This window comes from Podarcis filfolensis (genome assembly GCF_964270895.1).
Source record: "Podarcis filfolensis genome assembly, chromosome: 2".
NCBI lineage: Eukaryota > Metazoa > Chordata > Lepidosauria > Squamata > Lacertidae > Podarcis > Podarcis filfolensis.
The window spans coordinates 71,226,870-71,246,983 of NC_139605.1; the positions used below are offsets into that span (position 1 = coordinate 71,226,870).

The 20,114-nt window shown below is 41.2% G+C and overlaps 1 protein-coding gene across 5 annotated transcripts in view; it reads right to left on the reverse strand.

Moving 5' to 3' along the window:
• PPP2R2B (protein phosphatase 2 regulatory subunit Bbeta) overlaps positions 1 to 20,114 on the reverse strand; it is a 253,230-nt gene that overhangs the window by 12,895 nt on the left and 220,221 nt on the right. For all 5 annotated transcript variants that reach the window (XM_083600229.1, XM_083600230.1, XM_083600232.1 and 2 more), the window contains one exon: positions 12,134 to 12,298. In XM_083600229.1, coding sequence (XP_083456355.1) covers positions 12,134 to 12,298 — 165 coding nt within the window. The remainder of the gene's footprint in view (positions 1 to 12,133; positions 12,299 to 20,114) is intronic.

Genomic DNA, 20,114 nt, shown 5'->3' on the forward strand with positions numbered 1-20,114 from the left:
TATATATATATATATATATATATATATATGTGATCTGGGCACTGTCAGCTGGTCCTGGACCCTCAGAACAGTTGAGATTTTAATGACTAGGACATTTTAATGAGAACACTCATCTTTAAAAGAACGGACCATTCTCTACCAAGCCATCAATTAGTGGAGTAAGAAGCACTTGTATCAAACCTGCCACCAGTCAAAGAGATTTAAAGCTTTACGGGCCAATCAATATATGGCGTTAGCCAATCGAAGTCAGTACAGAGGTTTCAGAGCAATCGCTTACTTTGTGTATATATAAATCACAACTGAATGGCCCAAGAAAGCAGACCGATGCAACTGTGAAGTTAAGACCTTTTTTTTGGTAGGAAAAATCTCAAGGATGCGTTCAGTGGATGAGTTTTAGGACCCTCACCATACTTTTTCAAAATGTTATATTTATATAACATATATAAATATATGTTATATATGTTATATTTATATATAACATATATAATCATAAAATAAAGATATGATACCACAGCAGAACTTGAGAACGAGCATCTTCCATTGTTAGCATACTTTACTTTTATGTGTGACAGCGGCTCTATTGGTAAAAGTAAATAAATCTTATGACCGTACGTGAATTCTTAAAACAACTACCGGACGTTTTCTCCACTACCAATTGACTGTGGTGACAGCTTGGTTCCTCAGCTGTGGACAATAACCTGAAATCAGGGCTGGGGGACCTTTTTCAGCCACATTCCTTCGGCACCACCTGCCAGTGGTGGGGCAATGAATATAAAATCTACCTTTGCAGAGGAAGCAAATTTCTACACCTACTCACGCCCATTCTCTACATTCCATCCAGGGAAGACAGACACATCATCAAAGATATATTCCAGTCAGGCAAAAACACTCAATGCAAGTGTTAATCAGGGCTGCAGAGGCACTCTGGCCAGGGAGAGTCTCAAGGGCAGCTAGAGAGGCTTGGAGGGACACATTCAGACACAAAACTTGCATTTCCTGACCCCTTGCCCTATGTGAAAGTGAGTGTTTGGGTAAATTGTGTTATGCTTTTGTTGGGGTTGATGGAATCCTAGATTAAATTTTGTTCTGACTTGTAGTGTTAAGGCTGCCCATGTTGTAGCACATGGGATTGTTGGTTCTGGTAACTGTGTTTGTGGGGGTTTTAGATTTGGCTGAATGTATACAGGCTGTCTGGCCTACGGGTGTATAGCGAGTGTGGAATTTGTGTGGTTACTGAGTGAAAACTTGCTTTACGGATTTTATTATTGTATCTTTTTATTATTTTATATGCTGGTATATTATTATTGTTCACTTTTCTTTGTTGACTGCTTTGGAATCTTTTCTGATGCATAGAAGTATTATAAACGCTTTTAAAAAATGAGAGAGAGGGAGAGGGAGAGGAGGAGGAGGAGGAGGAACTGCATGTATATTTGACCAAAGGAACCAGATTTCTGTGGCCAGGGCAGAAAACATGAAGTGTGGCTAAAACAAGACGAAGCTTAAGGAAATTTCTTAGAGACAGTAGGATTTCTTTTGCACTGCATGGATTCAGCTGCAATGATGTGTTCTCACCCTTCGAGGGTAATGACCCACTTGACACCTAACATCCTGGCAATGAGAATTTTATTTACTTATTAAAAAAAATAAGTCTGACACTAGCAGTCAGACCTCCTGCAGGAAAAACTGGGGAAGAAAACCATACCAGAGCAGTTTTTCCTTTCTCAGCACAAATATTTGGTGAGTTTCATTGCCCTCTAACTGAATGCTGAGCTGTGAAGTCCTGAATTTTGGAATATGGTGTGTGTAGGAAGGAGGGATGGAAACATCCCAAAGTGCCAGGATAAATGATCTCTCTACAAATCTGAAATGGCACTGCTCACAGCAGTCTCCAGCTTGAGCTCCTTTAGCTGCCAGCAGGAAATCTGATGACTTGTGGGTTTTTCAAAAATAAAACGAAAACATCAAGAGAAGGGGAGGGGATCAAAATCTGAGCTGGCTTGCGCAAAGCACCTAACTTCCACAAGAGCTTGTCGCGGCTGTAATAATTATGGGCTCAGGCACACTAGGAGGCAGGATTTGGGAGGAATTTTTAACAGCAGCATCATTTCTATGGGTTCTGTTATGTGCAAAGCTTGAGTCAAGTTTGCTGGTGCTAAAGTGACAGCAGAGGTGATGGGCTGACTTTTGCTACAGTCGAGGAAAGAGAAATTTGCAACCACCACCAAATTATACAAAACCTGAGCATGTGAAAAACTCAGGGTCAGCCTACTTGTGATGTTGCAGATCTCCATATATTTTTATTTCTATTTTAAAGCATCCATGGGGGGCACTGAATTTGAGGGTGGGGGGGTTAATTTTGCCCTGCTTTATTTTCCTGATCTAAATACCCCACTAACCAATATCTGCAGGAGTGAAGAACTGCAGGCCTGCAGATGCTGCTCCAGTGCAACTCCCATCATCCCAAACATTTGCCATGCTGGCTGGGGCTGGAAGGAGCTGCAGTCCAGCAGTATCTAGAGGGGTATAGGTCAGAAAAGCTAAGAGGCCATCCACCTTTCAGTCATGCTCCCTTGGTTTCTATACATCTTGTACCATCCTGTAAAATCTCTTTTAGAGAAATATGCACACAGTGGAAGCAAAATCATTCTTAAATTCAGGTGTGCATGTAAATAGCAGTGCAATTTATATATACAGTTGTACCTTTGTTTTCAAACTCCTTGTGACTCGAACGTTTTGGCTCTCGAACGCCGCAAACCCGGGAGTGTGTGTTCCAGTTTGCGAACTTTTTTTGGAAGCCGAATGTCTGAGGTGGCTTCCGCAGCTTTCGGTTGAGTGCAGGAAGCTCCTGCAGCCAATTGGAAGCCACGCCCTGGTTTTCGGAAGTCGAACAGACTTATGGAACGGATTCCGTTCGAGAACAAAGGTTCGGACTGTACTGGCCAATTTGAACCAGACTGCTGCAGTGGAAGAGAAGGGGAGCAGGGCCACTGCATTAGCTCTAATGAGACCCCTGCTCCTTCTGGCTCCTCCTCTACCTGAATGGTCATTATAGGAAGATCTTGAAGAACTGGTGCCCAAGTTTGCTCCCCCCCTTTCATCTCTCCTTCCCCATTCTCTTTTCTTCTGTGTTGTGTCTTATTAGTGTTAAGCCTGAAGGCTGCAAACTGTTCTGGGAGCCTCTTTGGCTGAAGTGCAGGGGAAAACTGCTTTTAATTAAATTTCGTGGACCTTGTTGTAAAAAGACATAAACATTTACATAGCCTGCTTGCCACAATGCCATTTTTCTTTCTTTCTTTCTTTTTCTTTTTAATTGATACACCAAAAAAGAAACAAAACTACAAATGAAAATATTGATAAACACAATATTAATTACAAAACAATAAAGCAAAAATTGGTCTTTAGACTATAGACCCGACCTCCCATCTATTCCTTATTTCAATTATATATTATTTGTTGCCAGTACACACTTTTATTTTAAATTGACTAATTCTTAATTTATCTTAGGTCTCATATCTTACTTAAAGCTACTACTGAAATTATTCGAATGCTGCAACAGAGTTTAAACTGCTGTAATTATTTTTCAAATAAACTTTGAAGACCTCCCATTTTGAGACAAATCCCTTTTTTGGTTTGTTCTTTATCTTTTCTGATAGGCTGTCCAACTCCGCATATTCTGTCAGTTTTTGAGTCCAATCATGAATAGAGGGGATTTCATTACTCTTCCATTTTGCAGCAATAAGAACTCTTGCTGCAACTGTAGCATATAAAAAAACACCCTTCATTTTTTGCAGGATATCTAAATCTGTAATCCCCAGAAGATAAGCTTCTGGTTTTCTCTTAAAGGAAATCTTTAGCATTTTTTGTAATTCTGCTCTCCCAAAATGCTTGGATTTTCTTACATAGCCACCACATGTGATAGAAAGTGCCTGATTTATTTCCACACCTCCAGCAGTTACTTGGGGCACTTTTGTACATCTTTGAGAATTTCCAGGGTGTTAGATACCATTGGTGTTGCAATTTTAGAAAATTCTCTCTTAAGACATAACAATTTGTAAATTTCTAATTATTTTCCCACAAATTTTCCCATTGGGGCATGGTTATTGAGTACCCAAAGTCTTGTTACCACTTGACCATGGCCGCTGTAACCTCCTCCTCGACTTCCCAGTCAAGGAGGAGTCGGTATACCTTGGAAAGGGTTTTTCTTTTAGAATTTACTAATTCAGATTCGAATCGAGAGATTTCTGCTGCAAAATCCTTTTGTTTATCAGATTTGAATTTTTCATGTACCTGATGGTACTGAAACTAATCTGAGATGTACTCTCTTATTTCCTCGAAGCTTTTTAATTTTAGTTGGTTGGCTTCTTCCTTTAATAGTGTTTTATATGTTGGCCCAGTTTTCTGGGTATTTTTCCTTTTCACCACGGAGGCTTCAATTGGGGAAGTCCACAATGCCATTTTTCATGCTGCCCAGCAATCCAGGATGAGGACTATATGCACAGACTACAGGATTTAGAACGGGGGTTGACTTTATATTTCCTTGAATTGGGCCTGCATCCAAACTCTTCTGTGTAAGCTCCCTCTCAACAGTACATTTGGTGAAGGGCACTTTAGAACAATGCCTGCTTTGCGGTTTATTCATCAAAAGACAAGGCATAAGTGACCTTCCTTCCCACAGTTTCTGTCTTCATCATTTGCAATGACTTCCATTGCAAAGTGAAAATTGAAATGCAGGAATTTGTGAACTGCCTTATTATCAAAGACCAGATGGTGCTCCTTCACTCAAAAGAACCTCTGCCAACTGGAGACTTGGTGGTACCATGACAACTGGTGCAGAGAAACCTTAGATTCCTCAGATCATCATATATGGGGCCTATCCCAGCTTAGAAGGGGATCTCTGGGCAGAGGAGACAACCATTCTCCTCAACCCCCATCTGAGACAGCAAGGGGCTGCTTTGGGGAAGGAAACCAACCAAAAGGCCCTGGATGGATAATCACTATAATTTTTGCAATATATATGCTTAAATATTCCCAACACTATTATTTTAGTATGTATCCGCATGGCAACAAGTAGTCAATGTCTTCTACGTTTTTCTCCTCATGTCATCATGTCTGCATCCCTAAAAAGTTCAATGGTAGGTATGGGAGACCTCAGGCCCAGGGCCCAAATGTGTCCCCCCCCAGGCTGCTGCATCTGACTCTTGGAACTCTCCTCAGGCCATATTCCCTCCCAAGGCACAACCCTCATCTAGGCTGTTTTGCACTCTCCTTAAATGTTTTTGCCTGGCTAGAATCTGCCCTTCAACTCTGACAATGCTTCTTGCTTGACTGGATGGAGGACAGTATTTAAAACAGTAGACTCAGGACAAGAAATCAAGGAATGCCAATGTAAACAGGTATGTCTTCAAAAAAATCATGGAATGCCAATGCGGATGGGGCCTCATATTTCAGCAGGGAGTGCATTCTATAGTACTAGGCCCACTGGTGAAAAAGCCTGGCCTCCCATAACCACAAGGCAATCATTCCTCGGCTGCAGCAAGACTAACCTGCAGAATGATATACAAAGTCTAACTTCTAAAATGAAATTATGAACAACCTAAAATTTATTTCAATCTGCAAATAGGAAAAATAGGATACAACCGCAAAAGGGATGCTGGGGAAACCTTGGTGATGCTGACAACTAGTATCCTCTGGAATCTGGTTAGCAGAAACTGCTCTCCCCTTACCAACAAAATTTCATGGAAATTCAATTTTTCACTTCTCTATTTGTTGGGAGCACTTTGCATTAGGATAACCAGAACCAGTCTATTATCATCCGAGTTGGATAGATCTCTTGGTTCCAGATCAGTCTCAAGCACCCTAATGCCAAAGGCTGCAAAAGTATACTTTGAATGACACAGGGAATGAACATGTTGATAGAGGAACAAATGGTAGTTTGCAAATCTGGACTGTAGGAGAGCTGCCCTTAAATATCCAGCAGACTAAATGGAGTTGTAGTTTCTGACTACAGTAGTACCTCAGGTTACATACGCTTCAGGTTACATACACTTCAGGTTACAGACTCCGCTAACCCAGAAATAGTACCTCAGTTTAAGAACTTTGCTTCAGGATGAGAACAGAAATCGTGCTCCGGCAGCGCGACAGCAGTAGCAGGCCCCATTAGCTAAAATGGTGCTTCAGGTTAAGAACAGTTTCAGGTTAAGAACAGACCTCCAGAACGAATTACCGGTAAGTACTTAATCTGAGGTACCACTGTATTCATGTTTGGGGTTTTTTGCGGTTGGGGGCATGGAAACATCATTTTAGCCTTCAGGTGCTTAGGGACCTTGTCCCAAGAGGTTTTCAGAGCAACTAATGTGGGACATGTGGTGCAATTTCTATAGTTTCTACATGTTCTGTAATTACATGTCATTTCCTTAACTTTGTGGCTGATTAGTGCAGGATTCCACAATGCCCCATTGTTCTGAATAGAATTTTTTTTTTAGTTGATGACTAAATCCTGAAGATTTACAGAAGCCCCTTCCCCAAGCTGGTACCTCAGGATAAAATACATTGTTCACGACTGCAAGGCAGGACCTATTTTGGAAATGGGTGCGATTGGTCCTCTGCTTCCATTCTGAATAAAACTGTAGTCTTGCTTATAGCAGCAGGAACAGCTTGATTCCAAATAAACAGCTCTCCCACACCAGCAATGAACCATTTGTTTCAGTGTCTGTCAGAGCTGTCCCACATAAGGCTGTGTGATCCTGTAACACACAATCCAGTTGCTTGGAGCAGCTATGCACTCACTTCCTGTTCATTCTCCACTTGGACCTTTTCCTTCTTTTGTGTTTATGATGTAATGATAAAGGCACAAAAATCCTGGCCTTCAAGGTTCTCAGGGGGCTGGGGAATTTCACAGAAATATGGTTAATCTCTCTCCTACAATGACATTTCATCTGTAAAACTACAGAGCTAGCATCTGGTAGTATGGCTGACAATTTCCCCTATAATGGGACAAAACCTGGCAATTTTCCTGCGGTGCAAAAGGAGACTGTGATTTTTCATTTTAGAGAGGCAGAAAGCAGAAGGGGTTTCTTCCCTCTACAGTGACATTTCATTGCTCCCAATATAACGAGAGAGGCTCAAGAGTTTTCTACAGGAAGAGCCACATCCAAACTCTGCAAGTTTCCGAGTTTTCCACACTGGAAACAAGAGGAAATGTTTCAGTCATTTTGTTCTTACGCCAACAGCAGACCACCAGAAGATAAAGAGAAATTAGACAATCCTACAGATTTCTAGGGTTGGAACCCATCTAGATTTGTGCTCATCCCACACCTAGAAAGCATGGGTCTGAGCAGTTTCCCGCTTATCCCATGCTTTCTAGGCATGGGTCTGAGTGGTTTTGGACTTGCCCTGCTGCTTTCCCTGGGAAAATCAGATAAATGTGAGCAAATGTCAACCTGGAGAAAACCTGTTTGAAGTTTGCCCCAATTCAGCAGTGAAGATCAAGTTTTCTTGGGGGAAAGCGGCGGGTCAAGGGCAAGTCTTGATGGTAGTTATGTTGAAAGTCACTTACTGCTATTGGAGTAACCTAGAGCATTGATTTGTGATAATGCTTCTCCCTTGCCTAGATCAAGGATGGAGCAATGTGGGTGGGTGGAGAAACCTCTGGCTCTGCCCACCACTGGCATGTTATGGTCACTGAAAGGCAGCTGTCATACTGAAAAAGGCTCACCTCTGCTGCAGAAAATATACAGAGCTGCTACGAGGCTCACACTATATGGCAGTACTACTCACAAGGGAATGGTCATTTGGGAGAACCAGCGCCTCCCATGTAAGTGCTGAAAAAAGGGCTGTTGGTTGCACAAGCCATCATGGAATATCACCTGCCTAATTGCTCATAGTTTGTAGGAAATGAAGATTACATGAAGACTGAAACCCAATCACACTGCAGCAAGAACATTTAGCCACAATAAAAGCGAGGCTCTGCAGTTGCTGAGAATACAGGCTTGGTGAGATGTGAAATCCTATCCTTCTAAGGCACTGGAAAAGAGCTCAATAAAATCAGGACTATACACTCCGCCGAGTCTGGTCTGGGACCGTAATAAATTCAATTCAATATACACTCCGCCACTGGGTGTGTGTGAAGCGGGGGGGGGGGGGAGTTGGAACTTTTCCAGGAATCTTATCCTTGGCTCTAACGCACCTACCCAGAGGTGTGACCTTGATACTGCTTGAATATCACAGTACAGAAAACCCAGCTATGCTTTTTATGTCACTGCTGCCTCTACAATGGCCACCTGCCAAGAACGAAACAGTTCTGCAAAGAGTGGCTTCTCTCTAGGAGGCACTCCCAGAACAGCGTGGGACAAGGAAGGTTGAGCAAGGGAGTTGCTTTCAAGGCCACATGCAGCGGATTTATCTTGATAACTTTTTAAGGCTACTACATTACCCACAGTATTGTGGGGTGGTGGTTCAGCCAACACTACCATATACATGTCGGAAAATTTCTGGGTGGCAGATTAAGCTAAGGAACATACTTTCTTTGACATAAAGCTGCAGATTCATTCAGTACTGCGGTAGATTGTGCACAGAAAGAGGTACATATTTCCAGTTGCATGGTGCATATCCTAAGGCCAACCCACAGCAATGCATTACAGGTATATCCACCTGTGACACGTAACAGAAACACAATTGGAAGGTGCTTCAATACAATCTGCATTTTGATTAAACACATCTAGTTATTAAATATTTCCTTTTGAAAATTCATCTGTAAAGGCCAGAGTCCCTTTTTTTTGTTTTGTTTTTTTGATCCCCGATGAACTGCCTCAATTCCAACTTGCAAGTCTGCTGAACCACAATTGACTGAGGGCCAATGCTTCTGAAGGATAGGGAAAAATCAATATCAGACGTCAAGGGAGAGGTCAAATTGAACTTGTTTTCACAATTGGCTTGTATGCGCTCTAAAGGACACTGCAGCAGCAGCAGAACAAAGAAACAAACCAAGCCAAGGTCTCCGGTGTTGAAAAAGGGAAGGAAATGAATCCAGCCTGCTTCTTGATGCTTATATTATGAATCTGAGGTGGTACAATAATCAGACAGGAGGAAAGAGTGAAAAAAATTGTGGCTGTCCAATGAACTCTAGTGATAGATATCAGGATATAATCATACGCTTGGAACAGCCATCTAATTGGGCTTCTGTGACATCTCCCACTAAGTGGAAGCGATAAAGCCAAAGAGGTCATTTTTGTAACCTGGTTATTAGGGGTTAGGGATTGATTCAATAGCAAAAAGAAAAGAAAAACTGCAAGCTACTACAGCATCATGGATGGGAGAAATGGCTATTTTCCTAGGAAAACAGCACCTTTGAGATATAAACTCTCTCAAGAGGAACATGCTCATATTTTATCTGTACTTTTTGTGGACAAAAGAAAATAAACAAAACATGACAAAACACATGCTAGGAGAATATGCCAATCTAAACAGGAAAACATGAAGCCATTGTGAACCTTATCAGAGTTTGCATAATGGGATCAACATGTGCAAAAGTTAAGGAGACAGAGAGGTCTTGTTCCGCTTTAGGAAACGGACGTAAGATCATGTGACAAAGGAGATCAGTCATAGAAAAAGGAAATAAAACTTGTTCCTCACAGAAGTCCTGTTTTAAGTTCAGATGCAGCAATAAACCAGGCTTTGTCATTAGAGAAATGGGTGATGCCATGCCTCATGCTTGCATGTGCTCTCCTCCCACCTTCCTTCGTGCAAGAGGGTTTGATGCTGTTTTAAGGGCAAGCTATGGTTTCCACAAACCATAGTCTGCTGCATTCAGATGGAATGACAAACAATGGTTTGCAAAAACAGAAGCTAAAGACTACCAATCTCCTCCCTTTTAGCATGATGGAAAGAAGGGAACACATCCAACTATAGTCAGGCCACCCTTCTAAAATATAGTTTGTTTACGGAAGACAAGATTTCTGATTCAATTGAATTAGGCTGGTTCGCTGAGATTAAATCCCCCATGGATTCTTGGTTCAGGTATAAGAACAACTTGTTCTACTTTATAAATCCTGAGTCAAAATAATCTAGCTAAAATGACTCAGCCCCTTGAGAAATTATTTACATAAGGGTTTAATCTGGATTAAAACATCAATGTAATTTAACATAGACAAAAATAGTTAAGGATAACTCAACATCTACATAACACTTGTTCAGACTGAAAACCTATTCCAGTTATCCACTTAACTGTAAATCACTACTGGTTTCATTTTCTACTCTCTTTAGAGCATCAACTCGCCGAATTCTCTGAATATTTCATTTCAACTGCATTGGCATTTTCTCTTATTAAGTGATGCAGGTGGAGCTGTGGTCTAAACCATTGAGCCTCTTGGGCTTGCTGATCAGAAGGTTGGAGGTTTGAAGCCATATGATGGGGTAAGCTCCTGTTGCTGCCTCAGCTTTTGAAAACCTAGCAGTTCGAAAGCATACCAGTCCAGGTAGATAAATAGGTAGTGCTGTGGCAAGAAGGCAAACGGCATTTCTGTGAGCTCTGGCACTCATCACAGTGTTGCGTTGCACCAGAAGCGGTTTAGTCATGCTGGCCACATGACCCAGAAAGCTGTCTGCAGACAAACGCCGGATCCCTTGGCCTGAAAGTGAGATGAGCGCCACACCCCATAGTCACCTTTGACTGTCCTTTACCTTTACCTTCCCTTATTAAAGGGGGAGAGGCACATAACCAAACTAATGTGTGAAAATGTGAGCTGAGTGAGTTCAGAACGTGGTAAAAGCATGTCGAACACACTACCCAACAAGCATCTGGCATCTTTGGGGCAGCATGGGAATGAACAGTGGGTTGTTACCAGTGGTGGAGTTATAAAGCAGTCACACAACCACATCACCAAATACTGAACTCTACATGGATACGGTCAACCCCTATTTTCAACATACCAATTTGAGAATGTGATTTGATCTCTTATGTCAGGAGTGGGAAACCTTTACTAAGACTGAGGGCTGCATTCAATCATGAGCAATCTTCTCTTGGTCACATGCCAATGGTGGGCAGGGCTAAAGGCGAAGGTGGTTGGTGCAAAGTGTGCAACTTTTACCTTTGCTTAGGAGGCTACATTTCAGCCATGAAAATGTCCGAGGTTTCTGCACACACACTCCACCCATGCAAGCAAGAGGCATCATCACAGCTGAGTGGCACATTCCGCCCACGCAAATGTACTTGAAGAGGACGCAGAGCAGGGCCAGTGCAAGGAGTGGCCTGGGAGGTGGGGTGTGTCCTGATGGCCGGGCAGAGATGCCTGCAGGGCTGTACTTGCCACCCAGGCTACAGGTTCTCCATCACTGCTTTAGTAGCTGCATTCATCTTAGTTGTTATAGAAAATAGTGTATGGCCTGCAATTTAATATCACCATTTCTGATTTGCAAAACCACCACATTAATAATTAAAAGCTGACTCCCAAACTGGAAGCACTCTTCAGATGGCAAGAAATGAAAAACGGGCTTTGGATTAAATTTTGAGGATCAGAATAACTTAGTTCAAAACCAATCTCTCTCTCCCGTCCTTTTAAAAAGCAATTAGCTGAATCTTTGCAAGAGATTTATTTCAATTCTGGCTGGAAAAGGCATCAGGCGGGGCCTTATAGCAATTGCACATCTCTTGTTCAGGGGGACAGAAAGCAATGGTGTGGGTCCCATTCCCCAAGCATTAAAGCAACTATTCATAAAATGCTTTGCCATTCCCTCCGCCTTCCACACCCAGGGATTTCCCATGTACTTTGAGCTTTCAGTTTGACATTAAGATATCTGAGAACCCAGTGAACCAGAAACTGAAGTGAGCTCTGGGTGTTACTCATTCTGGCAGGAGGGTAAGGTTTGGTTGTACAGAGATATAAACAGCACCAAGGTAAAAACTATTGTGCATGCTGCTCTTACTTTGGCAATCACAGCAGGAAGAGGATATATTCTGTTCACTTCCAGCTGGTAATACTTTGTGTCAGATGAAAGCTTGATAACTGATTACTAAGAAAAAACTAAGGTTTCTTCTCCCCCCCCCCAATAGACCTGCCATTGAGATATATATTTTTATATAAAATAAGTACAAATCCTATTTTCTCATTCATCCTTCCGTGGGCCAAAATATACTCACATTTGGAGTGCCTGTCACACAGGGCGGACGCTCGCATGTCGCACAGTCTTATTGTCCCCTTGCTGCTGCTGTAGACAAAGGTGTTGCAGTGGTGCGGATGGAACTCTGCAGCCGTAATCACTTCTGTCAGCTCCTCCATGTTTGCTGGTTTTATATCTACAATATCTGGCAGAAGTGAATCAAGGCAGAACAAACAGCACAGAGCAGGAGGCCTAACATGATGTCCCAAGGAAGTGGGGAGGAGACAAGAGACTGCCATATATCTGGACTGGGGAGACCTGGGTGGAACTCACTTCTCGTTTGTGAATCTGAAACTGGGCCAACTACTAACCTTCTGAGTAACATACCTGAGATGTTATGAGGATAGAAGGGGATAATAAGAGAAGTTATCACCTACCTGTCTGGGTGCCTGCATGTTAGCTCATTTACACTAAGCTATGGCATGGTTTAATGTTATGTGTAAATGAGGGCAAACTGTGCATATTTATTTGTTTATATTTTGTTTATCAAAATATACTGCAGTTTCACAAAAATATTGGAGTGGTATACAACAATTATATATATATTTTTTTTTTTTTATAATATATTTATTGAAGTTTCCAAATAAAGCATATATTAGATAATCACCACTTATCATTGTCCATTTAACATCTCTCAATTGTTACATGGGACTCCCCCACACCTCCCGCATACACTTACATCATTATTAAATTAATTTCAAACAAATTATCATTTAACTCATCTTAATTAATAATCTTAATTTGGTTTGACATATAATTCAGCCTTAAATCTAATTTAATGGTAGACAATTGTCTGCACTGGCATCCAATTCAGCACTCAGCCAAATTACAATATTTTTGTAAATAAATCTTAAATTTCCTCCAGTCTTCTTCCATCCTTTCTTCTCCCTGGTCTCGAATTCTGCCGGTCATCTCGGCTAATTGCATATAGTCCATCAGTTGCATCTGCCATTCTTCCACAGTGGGTAGCTCCTGAGTTTTCCAATTCTTGGCAATTAATATTCTTGCTGCTGTTGTTGCGTACAAAAAGAATGTTCTGTCCTTTTTTAACACACTCTGGCCGACAATACCCAGGAGAAAGGCCTCTGATTTCTTAGTAAAGGTGTATTTAAACACCTTTTTTAATTCATTATATATCTTCTCCCAAAAGGCCTTCACTCTAGGGCAGGTCCACCAGAGGTGAAAAAATGTTCCTTCATTTTCCTTACATTTCCAACATTTGCTATCAGACGAATGGTATATTTTAGCCAGTTTAACAGGGGTCATGTACCATCTATACATCATTTTCATCACATTTTCCTTCAACGCATTACATGCAGTGAAGTTCAGCCCAGAGGTCCACAACCTTTCCCAATCTTCAAACATAATATTATACCCAATATCCTGCGCCCATTTTATCATTGTTGATTTTACCATTTCGTCATGTGTGTTCCATTTCAGCAGCAAGTTATACATTCTTGAAAGTACCTTAGTCTTAGGTTCTAACAGTTCAGTTTCTAACTTTGACTTTTCCACTTGGAATCCTAGCTTTTTGTCATTTTTAAACACTTCTTTAATCTGAGCATAGTGTAACCAGTCTCGCACTTTGTCTCTCATCTTTTCTAAACTCTGCAATTTCCAGTTGTCACCATCCTTTTCTATTATCTCCCAATATTTTGGCCAGTTGGCCTCCATATTGGCTCTTTTCCGAGCCTTAGCCTCCAGGGGTGACAGCCACCTCGGAGTTTTATTCTCCAGTAAGTCTTTATATTTTGTCCAGACATTAAAAACTGATTTTCTGACAATATGGTTCTTGAAGGCCTTATTTATCTTAGCTTTATCATACCATAAATATGCATGCCATCCAAACGCATTATTAAAACCTTCCAAATCCAAGACATCCGTATCTTCAAGAAGTAACCAATCTTTTAACCAGCAGAAAGCTGCAGCTTCATAATACAACTTTAAATCTGGCAGGGCAAAGCCCCCTCTTTCTTTCGCATCTGTTAATATTTTAAATTTGATTCTGGGCTTTTTGCCCTGCCAGACAAATTTAGAAATATCTTTCTGCCACTTCCGGAAGCACTCTGTCTTGTCTACAATCTGCAGTGTCTGAAACAAAAATAACATTTTTGGCAATACATTCATCTTGATGGCAGCTATTCGGCCTAACAAAGAAAGTTTTAGTCTTGACCAACTATCCAAGTCTCTCTTAATCTCTGACCAACATTTTTCATAATTATCTTTAAATAAACTCAGATTTTTTGCTGTTATGTTTACCCCTAGGTATTTAACTTTTTTAACCACATTTAGTTCTGTCTCTTTCTGAAGCTGTTCCAACTCAATATCTGTCACGTTTTTCCCCAAAACTTTAGTTTTTTGCTTATTTAACTTAAATCCTGCCACTCGACCAAAGTTTTGAATCAGTTGTAGTACTCTTTTCAAACTAGACTCCGGCTCCTGTAATGTCAGAACTAGGTCATCTGCAAAAGCTTTAAGTTTATATTGTTTCGCTCCGACCTGAATCCCTTCCACCAACCGGTCCCCCCTAATCATATTCAGGAGCACTTCCAGAACCGAAATAAACAGTAATGGGGAAATCGGGCAGCCTTGTCGTGTACCTTTTTCAATTTTAAACTCTTCTGTAACCACATTGTTAACTATCAGTTTAGCCTTTTGTTCTGAATATATTGCCTCAATCCCGTTCTCAAACCCCCGTCCCACTCCCATTTCTTTTAAATTCCCCTTCATAAATTTCCAAGATATGTTGTCAAAGGCTTTCTCCGCGTCTATAAAAATTAAAACTGCTTTAGTGTTTATGTTTGTTTGTAAAAGTTCCAATATGTCTATGATGTTCCTTGTGTTAGTAAACATATGTCTGCCCGGGAGAAAGCCTGCCTGGTCTTTATGGATTATCTCACTTAAAACTTTCTTAAATCTTCGTGCCAAAACATCTGCAAATATTTTGTAATCCACATTTAAAAGGGAGATGGGACGGTAATTCTTGAGTTGTGTCTTTTCAGTTTCTGACTTTGGAATCAATGTGATAAATGCTTCTTTCCACGATTCAGGCGCCTTCTTCCCCTCCATTATTTCATTACTGACCTCCAACAAAGGTTGTATCAAGTAATCCTTCAATGTCTTATAGTAGTTAGAGGTCAGTCCATCTGGCCCTGGTGATTTGCCCTGTTTCAGACTCAGGATGGCCTGTTCAATCTCTTGTCGTGTTATTTTGCCATTTAAAATTGTTCTATTTTCTTCTGACAGCTTTGCTAATCCATTTCTCTCCAAAAATTGTGTAATCTCTATTTCATCTTGTGGCCCTTGAGTATATAACTTTTTAAAATACCTCTGGAAGCACTTTCTAATCTCTCCCGGGTTCTGAATGTTCCTTCCTTCAACCTCTAAGTTTGTTACTGTATTTAATCTTTGTCTCCTTTTCAACTGCCAAGCTAGCAGTTTCCCACATTTATTTGCCGATTCAAAAGTTTTTTGTTTCATTGTTTTAATCTTCCATTCTATTTCCTGATTTATCAGCTTGGAATATTGCGCCTGATAAAGTTTAATTTCTCTCAGAATCGGTTGGGACTTCGGGTTAGATCTTAACTTCTTCTCCAACTCTTTGATACTTTCCAGAATTTTATCTTTCTTTTCATTTTGCAGTCTTTTCTTTAAGGAATTCTGTTGAATCAAGAACCCTCTCATCACAGCTTTACTTGCATCCCAGATAGTTCTTTTTTCCACCGTAGTGTTCAAATTAATCTCAAAATAGTCCTTTAAGGTTTTTTGGGCCTTCTTTACAATTCTTTGGTCTCTAAACAGGCCATCATTCATCTTCCATCTAAAGGAGCCGATTGGGATCAATGTCATATCCATTCTCAAGGCGTTATGGTCGGAGCATGTTTTGGGGCAGATTTCCACCTTCCTCACCTTAGGTGCCAGACTTCTAGTTATCCATATTTGGTCGATTCGTGTCCAAGTCAGTTGAGCTTCAGAAAAGAATGTTCCTTCTCTTCCCAGGGGGTTTCTAACTCTCCAGATGTCAACCCAGTCCATATTGTCAGTCATTTCAAAAAAGGTCTTAGGTAGTCTTCCCTCTTTAGTAATGTTCTGGTTCTGTGACTTATCCATATTTGTTGATACGACCCCGTTCATGTCCCCCATCATGATGACGTTGTTGTAATCCAGATAATCCAGCATGGTCTCGTGCAACTTCTTATAAAAATCCGATTTTCCTTCATTTGGAGCATAAATTCCTAATATCAAAATTTTTTCTCCTTGATACTGTACTTCTATTGCGAGGATTCTTCCACTTTCATCTTTAAAGAGAAATTTTGGTGAAAGGCTCTCTTTTGCATAGATCACTACACCTCTCTTTTTAACTGTATCCGATGATATAAATTCTTGACCAAGCCTTTTATTTATTAACACCTTTCTATGGAGCCTAATCACATGTGTTTCTTGTAAGCATATAATGTCCAATTGTTCCTTTTTTAAAATATGAAAAATTTTAGACCTTTTTTCGGGACTGTTACAGCCATTTATGTTCCAGCTCAAAAGCTGCAGAGACATCCTGGATAGGTCTGGTTATTCTTTCTGGGGTGGTACCTTGTTCTCCGGTCCTTGAGGATCCGAGGGGGCGGGCTCCCCTGGAAGTTCTGGCGCTGGCAATCCAAGTCCTTTGTGGAGGTCTTCTCCGTGTGCTCCCAAAAACTTGTCTCTATCTTCCACTGTTTTGATTTTGATCTTTCTCCCTCTGTAGGTAAAGGATAATCCTTGTGGAAACTCCCACCTGAAGATAATTGCGTTGCTTCTCAACAGTCTTACCAATTCCGTGTAGTTAGATCTAAGGTCCAGCAACTGCTTAGGAATGTCCTTGTAGATTTCAATTCTCTTGCCCAAAATGTCTAGTGACTTTTCGTAGTGCAGGCCCAAAATCTTGTCCCTTTCCTCCTTTGATCTCAGTGTTATCAAACAATCTCTGGGCTTCTCTGTCCTTCTGACTCTGCCAAGCCTGAAAGCAGATACAATTTTAAAATCTTTTTCCTCTAACTTCCAAAACTTGGCAAATTCCTTAGTTAGAAATTCAATAAAATTATCTTCTTCCACCTCTGGTATTGACCGTATCCTCAAGTTGGTCTCCCTGTTTCGCAGTTCTGTCATCAAAAAGTAAATCTGATGTTCTCCAACTTGTTTGCTGAGTGGTCTTACTTCTTTCTCAAGTTCTTCCAATCTTTGACTAGTATCTTCAGCCAGTTTACGATTTTCACCTACAGCCTCCTTTAATTCTCCAATAGACTGGGCATTCTGTGCAACTTGTCCAGTCAGCTTATTCAAGCTTTCTGTGTTCTGTTCAATTTTAGCTGTATGCAAATCAGCCTTCTTGTCCAGAGCCTCCAGTTTCTCCAAAATTTTCTCCAAGACAGAGCTACTTGTCCCTGAAGCCATATCTCCCAGGTGCAGCTCCTCTGTCTCACCCTCCCCTTCCTGTATTAGGGAGGCCGCCTCTATGTCTGGAGGCAAAGTGGAAGGCAAGGCCGGCACAGAAGATCTACGCTGTGAGGCTGCAGATAAAGTTAGAGTTGTTTGTTTAGTCCTTCCTCTTCTCCTTGCGCCACTCATTCCAAAGTTATCTGTAATCCAAGGTCAATCCAAGTTGTTCCCATGAGAAAGCAGAGTCCCAGATACAATAGTCAAACAGAGGCCGGGAAAGGGAAAGTAAAACAAAGTCACTGCTGTAAGTCCAAAATCCTCTAGAGGGAGCTTAATACGTCTTCAGGGAAAAGATCAAATCCAAGTTAAACTTATAAATTTAAATCCATGTCTATCGCCTCCACAATGTATTATTTTTAGCAGAGTAAAACTTAAAGCAAAACAGTGTTTCTTACAGTGCCTTGACTGCAACAGTTTCAAAGTATCCAGTTCCAACTCAGAATGTTTCAAAACCTGAATTCAATGTATCCAAAGTTGCAAACTGGTGCTCATCCAGGCAGCTCCAGCACCAGAGATTCTTATTTATTTTATAATCCACTGGTGCCACAGAAGAAGGATATCAATGCACCCCGAATATGACCAGCAAAAGTCAATAGCTCAAAGTCTTTCACTCAGAAAACTGCTTTAACAGGGTGCCAGCATTTAGTTAACGCATAACTTTTTGTCTCCACTCCTCCTGCTCTTTGCTTAAAGTTCAGTATAGCGGGAGATGGGCTTCCTGCTTATCCTCACTCCGTTTTCAGCCAGATTTCAACTTTTTAAAAAAGTTTTAAAAGTTTCATAAAGTTCTCAAGAAGTTTCAGAAAGTTGACAAAAGTTTCAGAAAGTTTTCAATGTCCAAATTTACTCACGGGTTGTAGTTTCCAAAGTTCAGAAAAGTTGCAGGAAGAAAGGACAGCGCTGACCGGCAACAGCAACGCGGCTTCACTTCGCTGTTTGCGCAACGACCCACAGCGCCGCTACCCCCTCCGCGATCCGGAGCCCCTTACGGGGTCCCTTCAGCGTTTTGGGGGCTGCTTCTGGCGCCCGCCGGGTCCCGAGACCACAGGCTTCTGCCACCTGTGGTTTTCCTGAATGGGTCTCCGCTTCGCCGTAGCGGACGACCCGTTTACAGCGGAGCTCCCTTCTCCTTACTCGGAGAAGGCAGCCATTGGTATACAACAATTATAAAAGCAATGAAAACATGCAAAAACAGAATTAAAACCATAGATCACTGGCTACTGCAAGAGAAATATTATCTGCACAAGCCCGGTGGTATAGGAAAGTTTTCAGATTGTCCACTGGAAGAGTTTTCCATAGGACTAGGCAAGTAACATGAAAGGCTCAGTTTTGTGTTGATATCAGATGAATATCACCAACTTGGGGGACAAATATCAACGCTTCAACAGATGTTCTCAGGTGTGATAAAAGAATTCAGGTGGTCCTTAAGGTACCCTGGATCCACGTTATTCAGGGTTTTATAAATTATTACCAGAAATTTATACTTGGCTAGGTAGTGCAGATGCTTTAACAACAGTGTTACATGTTGTCAATCAACTGCCCCCATCAGCAGTTTAGCTGCTGCACTTTGGACTACAACTCCCTGCCAGTCCGACTGAGCTGATGCAAGTTGTAGTCCAAAACATCAGGAATGTGGTAGCTTGGCAAAGGATGGTCTAGACCAAATCCTTCTCTAGCTCCGTCCCTTTCAGTTGGAATGTTGTGCATATTATCGAGTCTCTTATGCATCCTCATGCTGTAACATGCCGTGGTGCTAGAAAGAACATTCATTCAAAGCACATTGCTTTATCTGCCATCAGCCATGTGCTAGGTGATTGACTCAAAATGAATCCTAACTCATTAGTCAACTAGGTTGCCCCCTGGCTGATGGTAGGCGCACAATAGATTTTCTATTTCAGAAAGCAAAATCAATCTGTAACACCATGGGCAATCATCTGAGGAAAATAAACAGACTAGTCAGATGAAATAAAAGGCCGAGGTAAGTCACATAAATACCAGCCACTTGCTCTCACGAAAACAAGCTATTAGCTCCTACTTTTCTTTTGTCTCCTGGATTATCTTTGTTGCTTATATCGGAGCAGAGACTCTCCATTCTCTGCTAGTTGCCCTGGCATATGTAAGCTATCCTCAGTGGGATTGTATTTTGGTAATTATAAATGTCCACTGCAAGGAGGCGAAGAACCCCAGCTCAGTCACCAAAATCTTACAATTTACCAGTAACCATGCTTTAACTGGGATAGGGCAACTACTTTATGGCATTCATGACCTTAATGACTCAACAAAATAGCAAGCTGTCTATCATTAAGTGTCTCCTTCCTTCTTTTCCTCTTACCAAATATTTTAGTTTGGCATACATTAACAAAATCGTTCCTCAAAGTGGCAGCTTCATTGGTCTCGTTTGCACCTAATGCTATACTATGTTTAATATCAACCACAGTTAAAGTTAATAAATCATGGTTTAGTGTCATGTGCGAATGACACAGAACGAA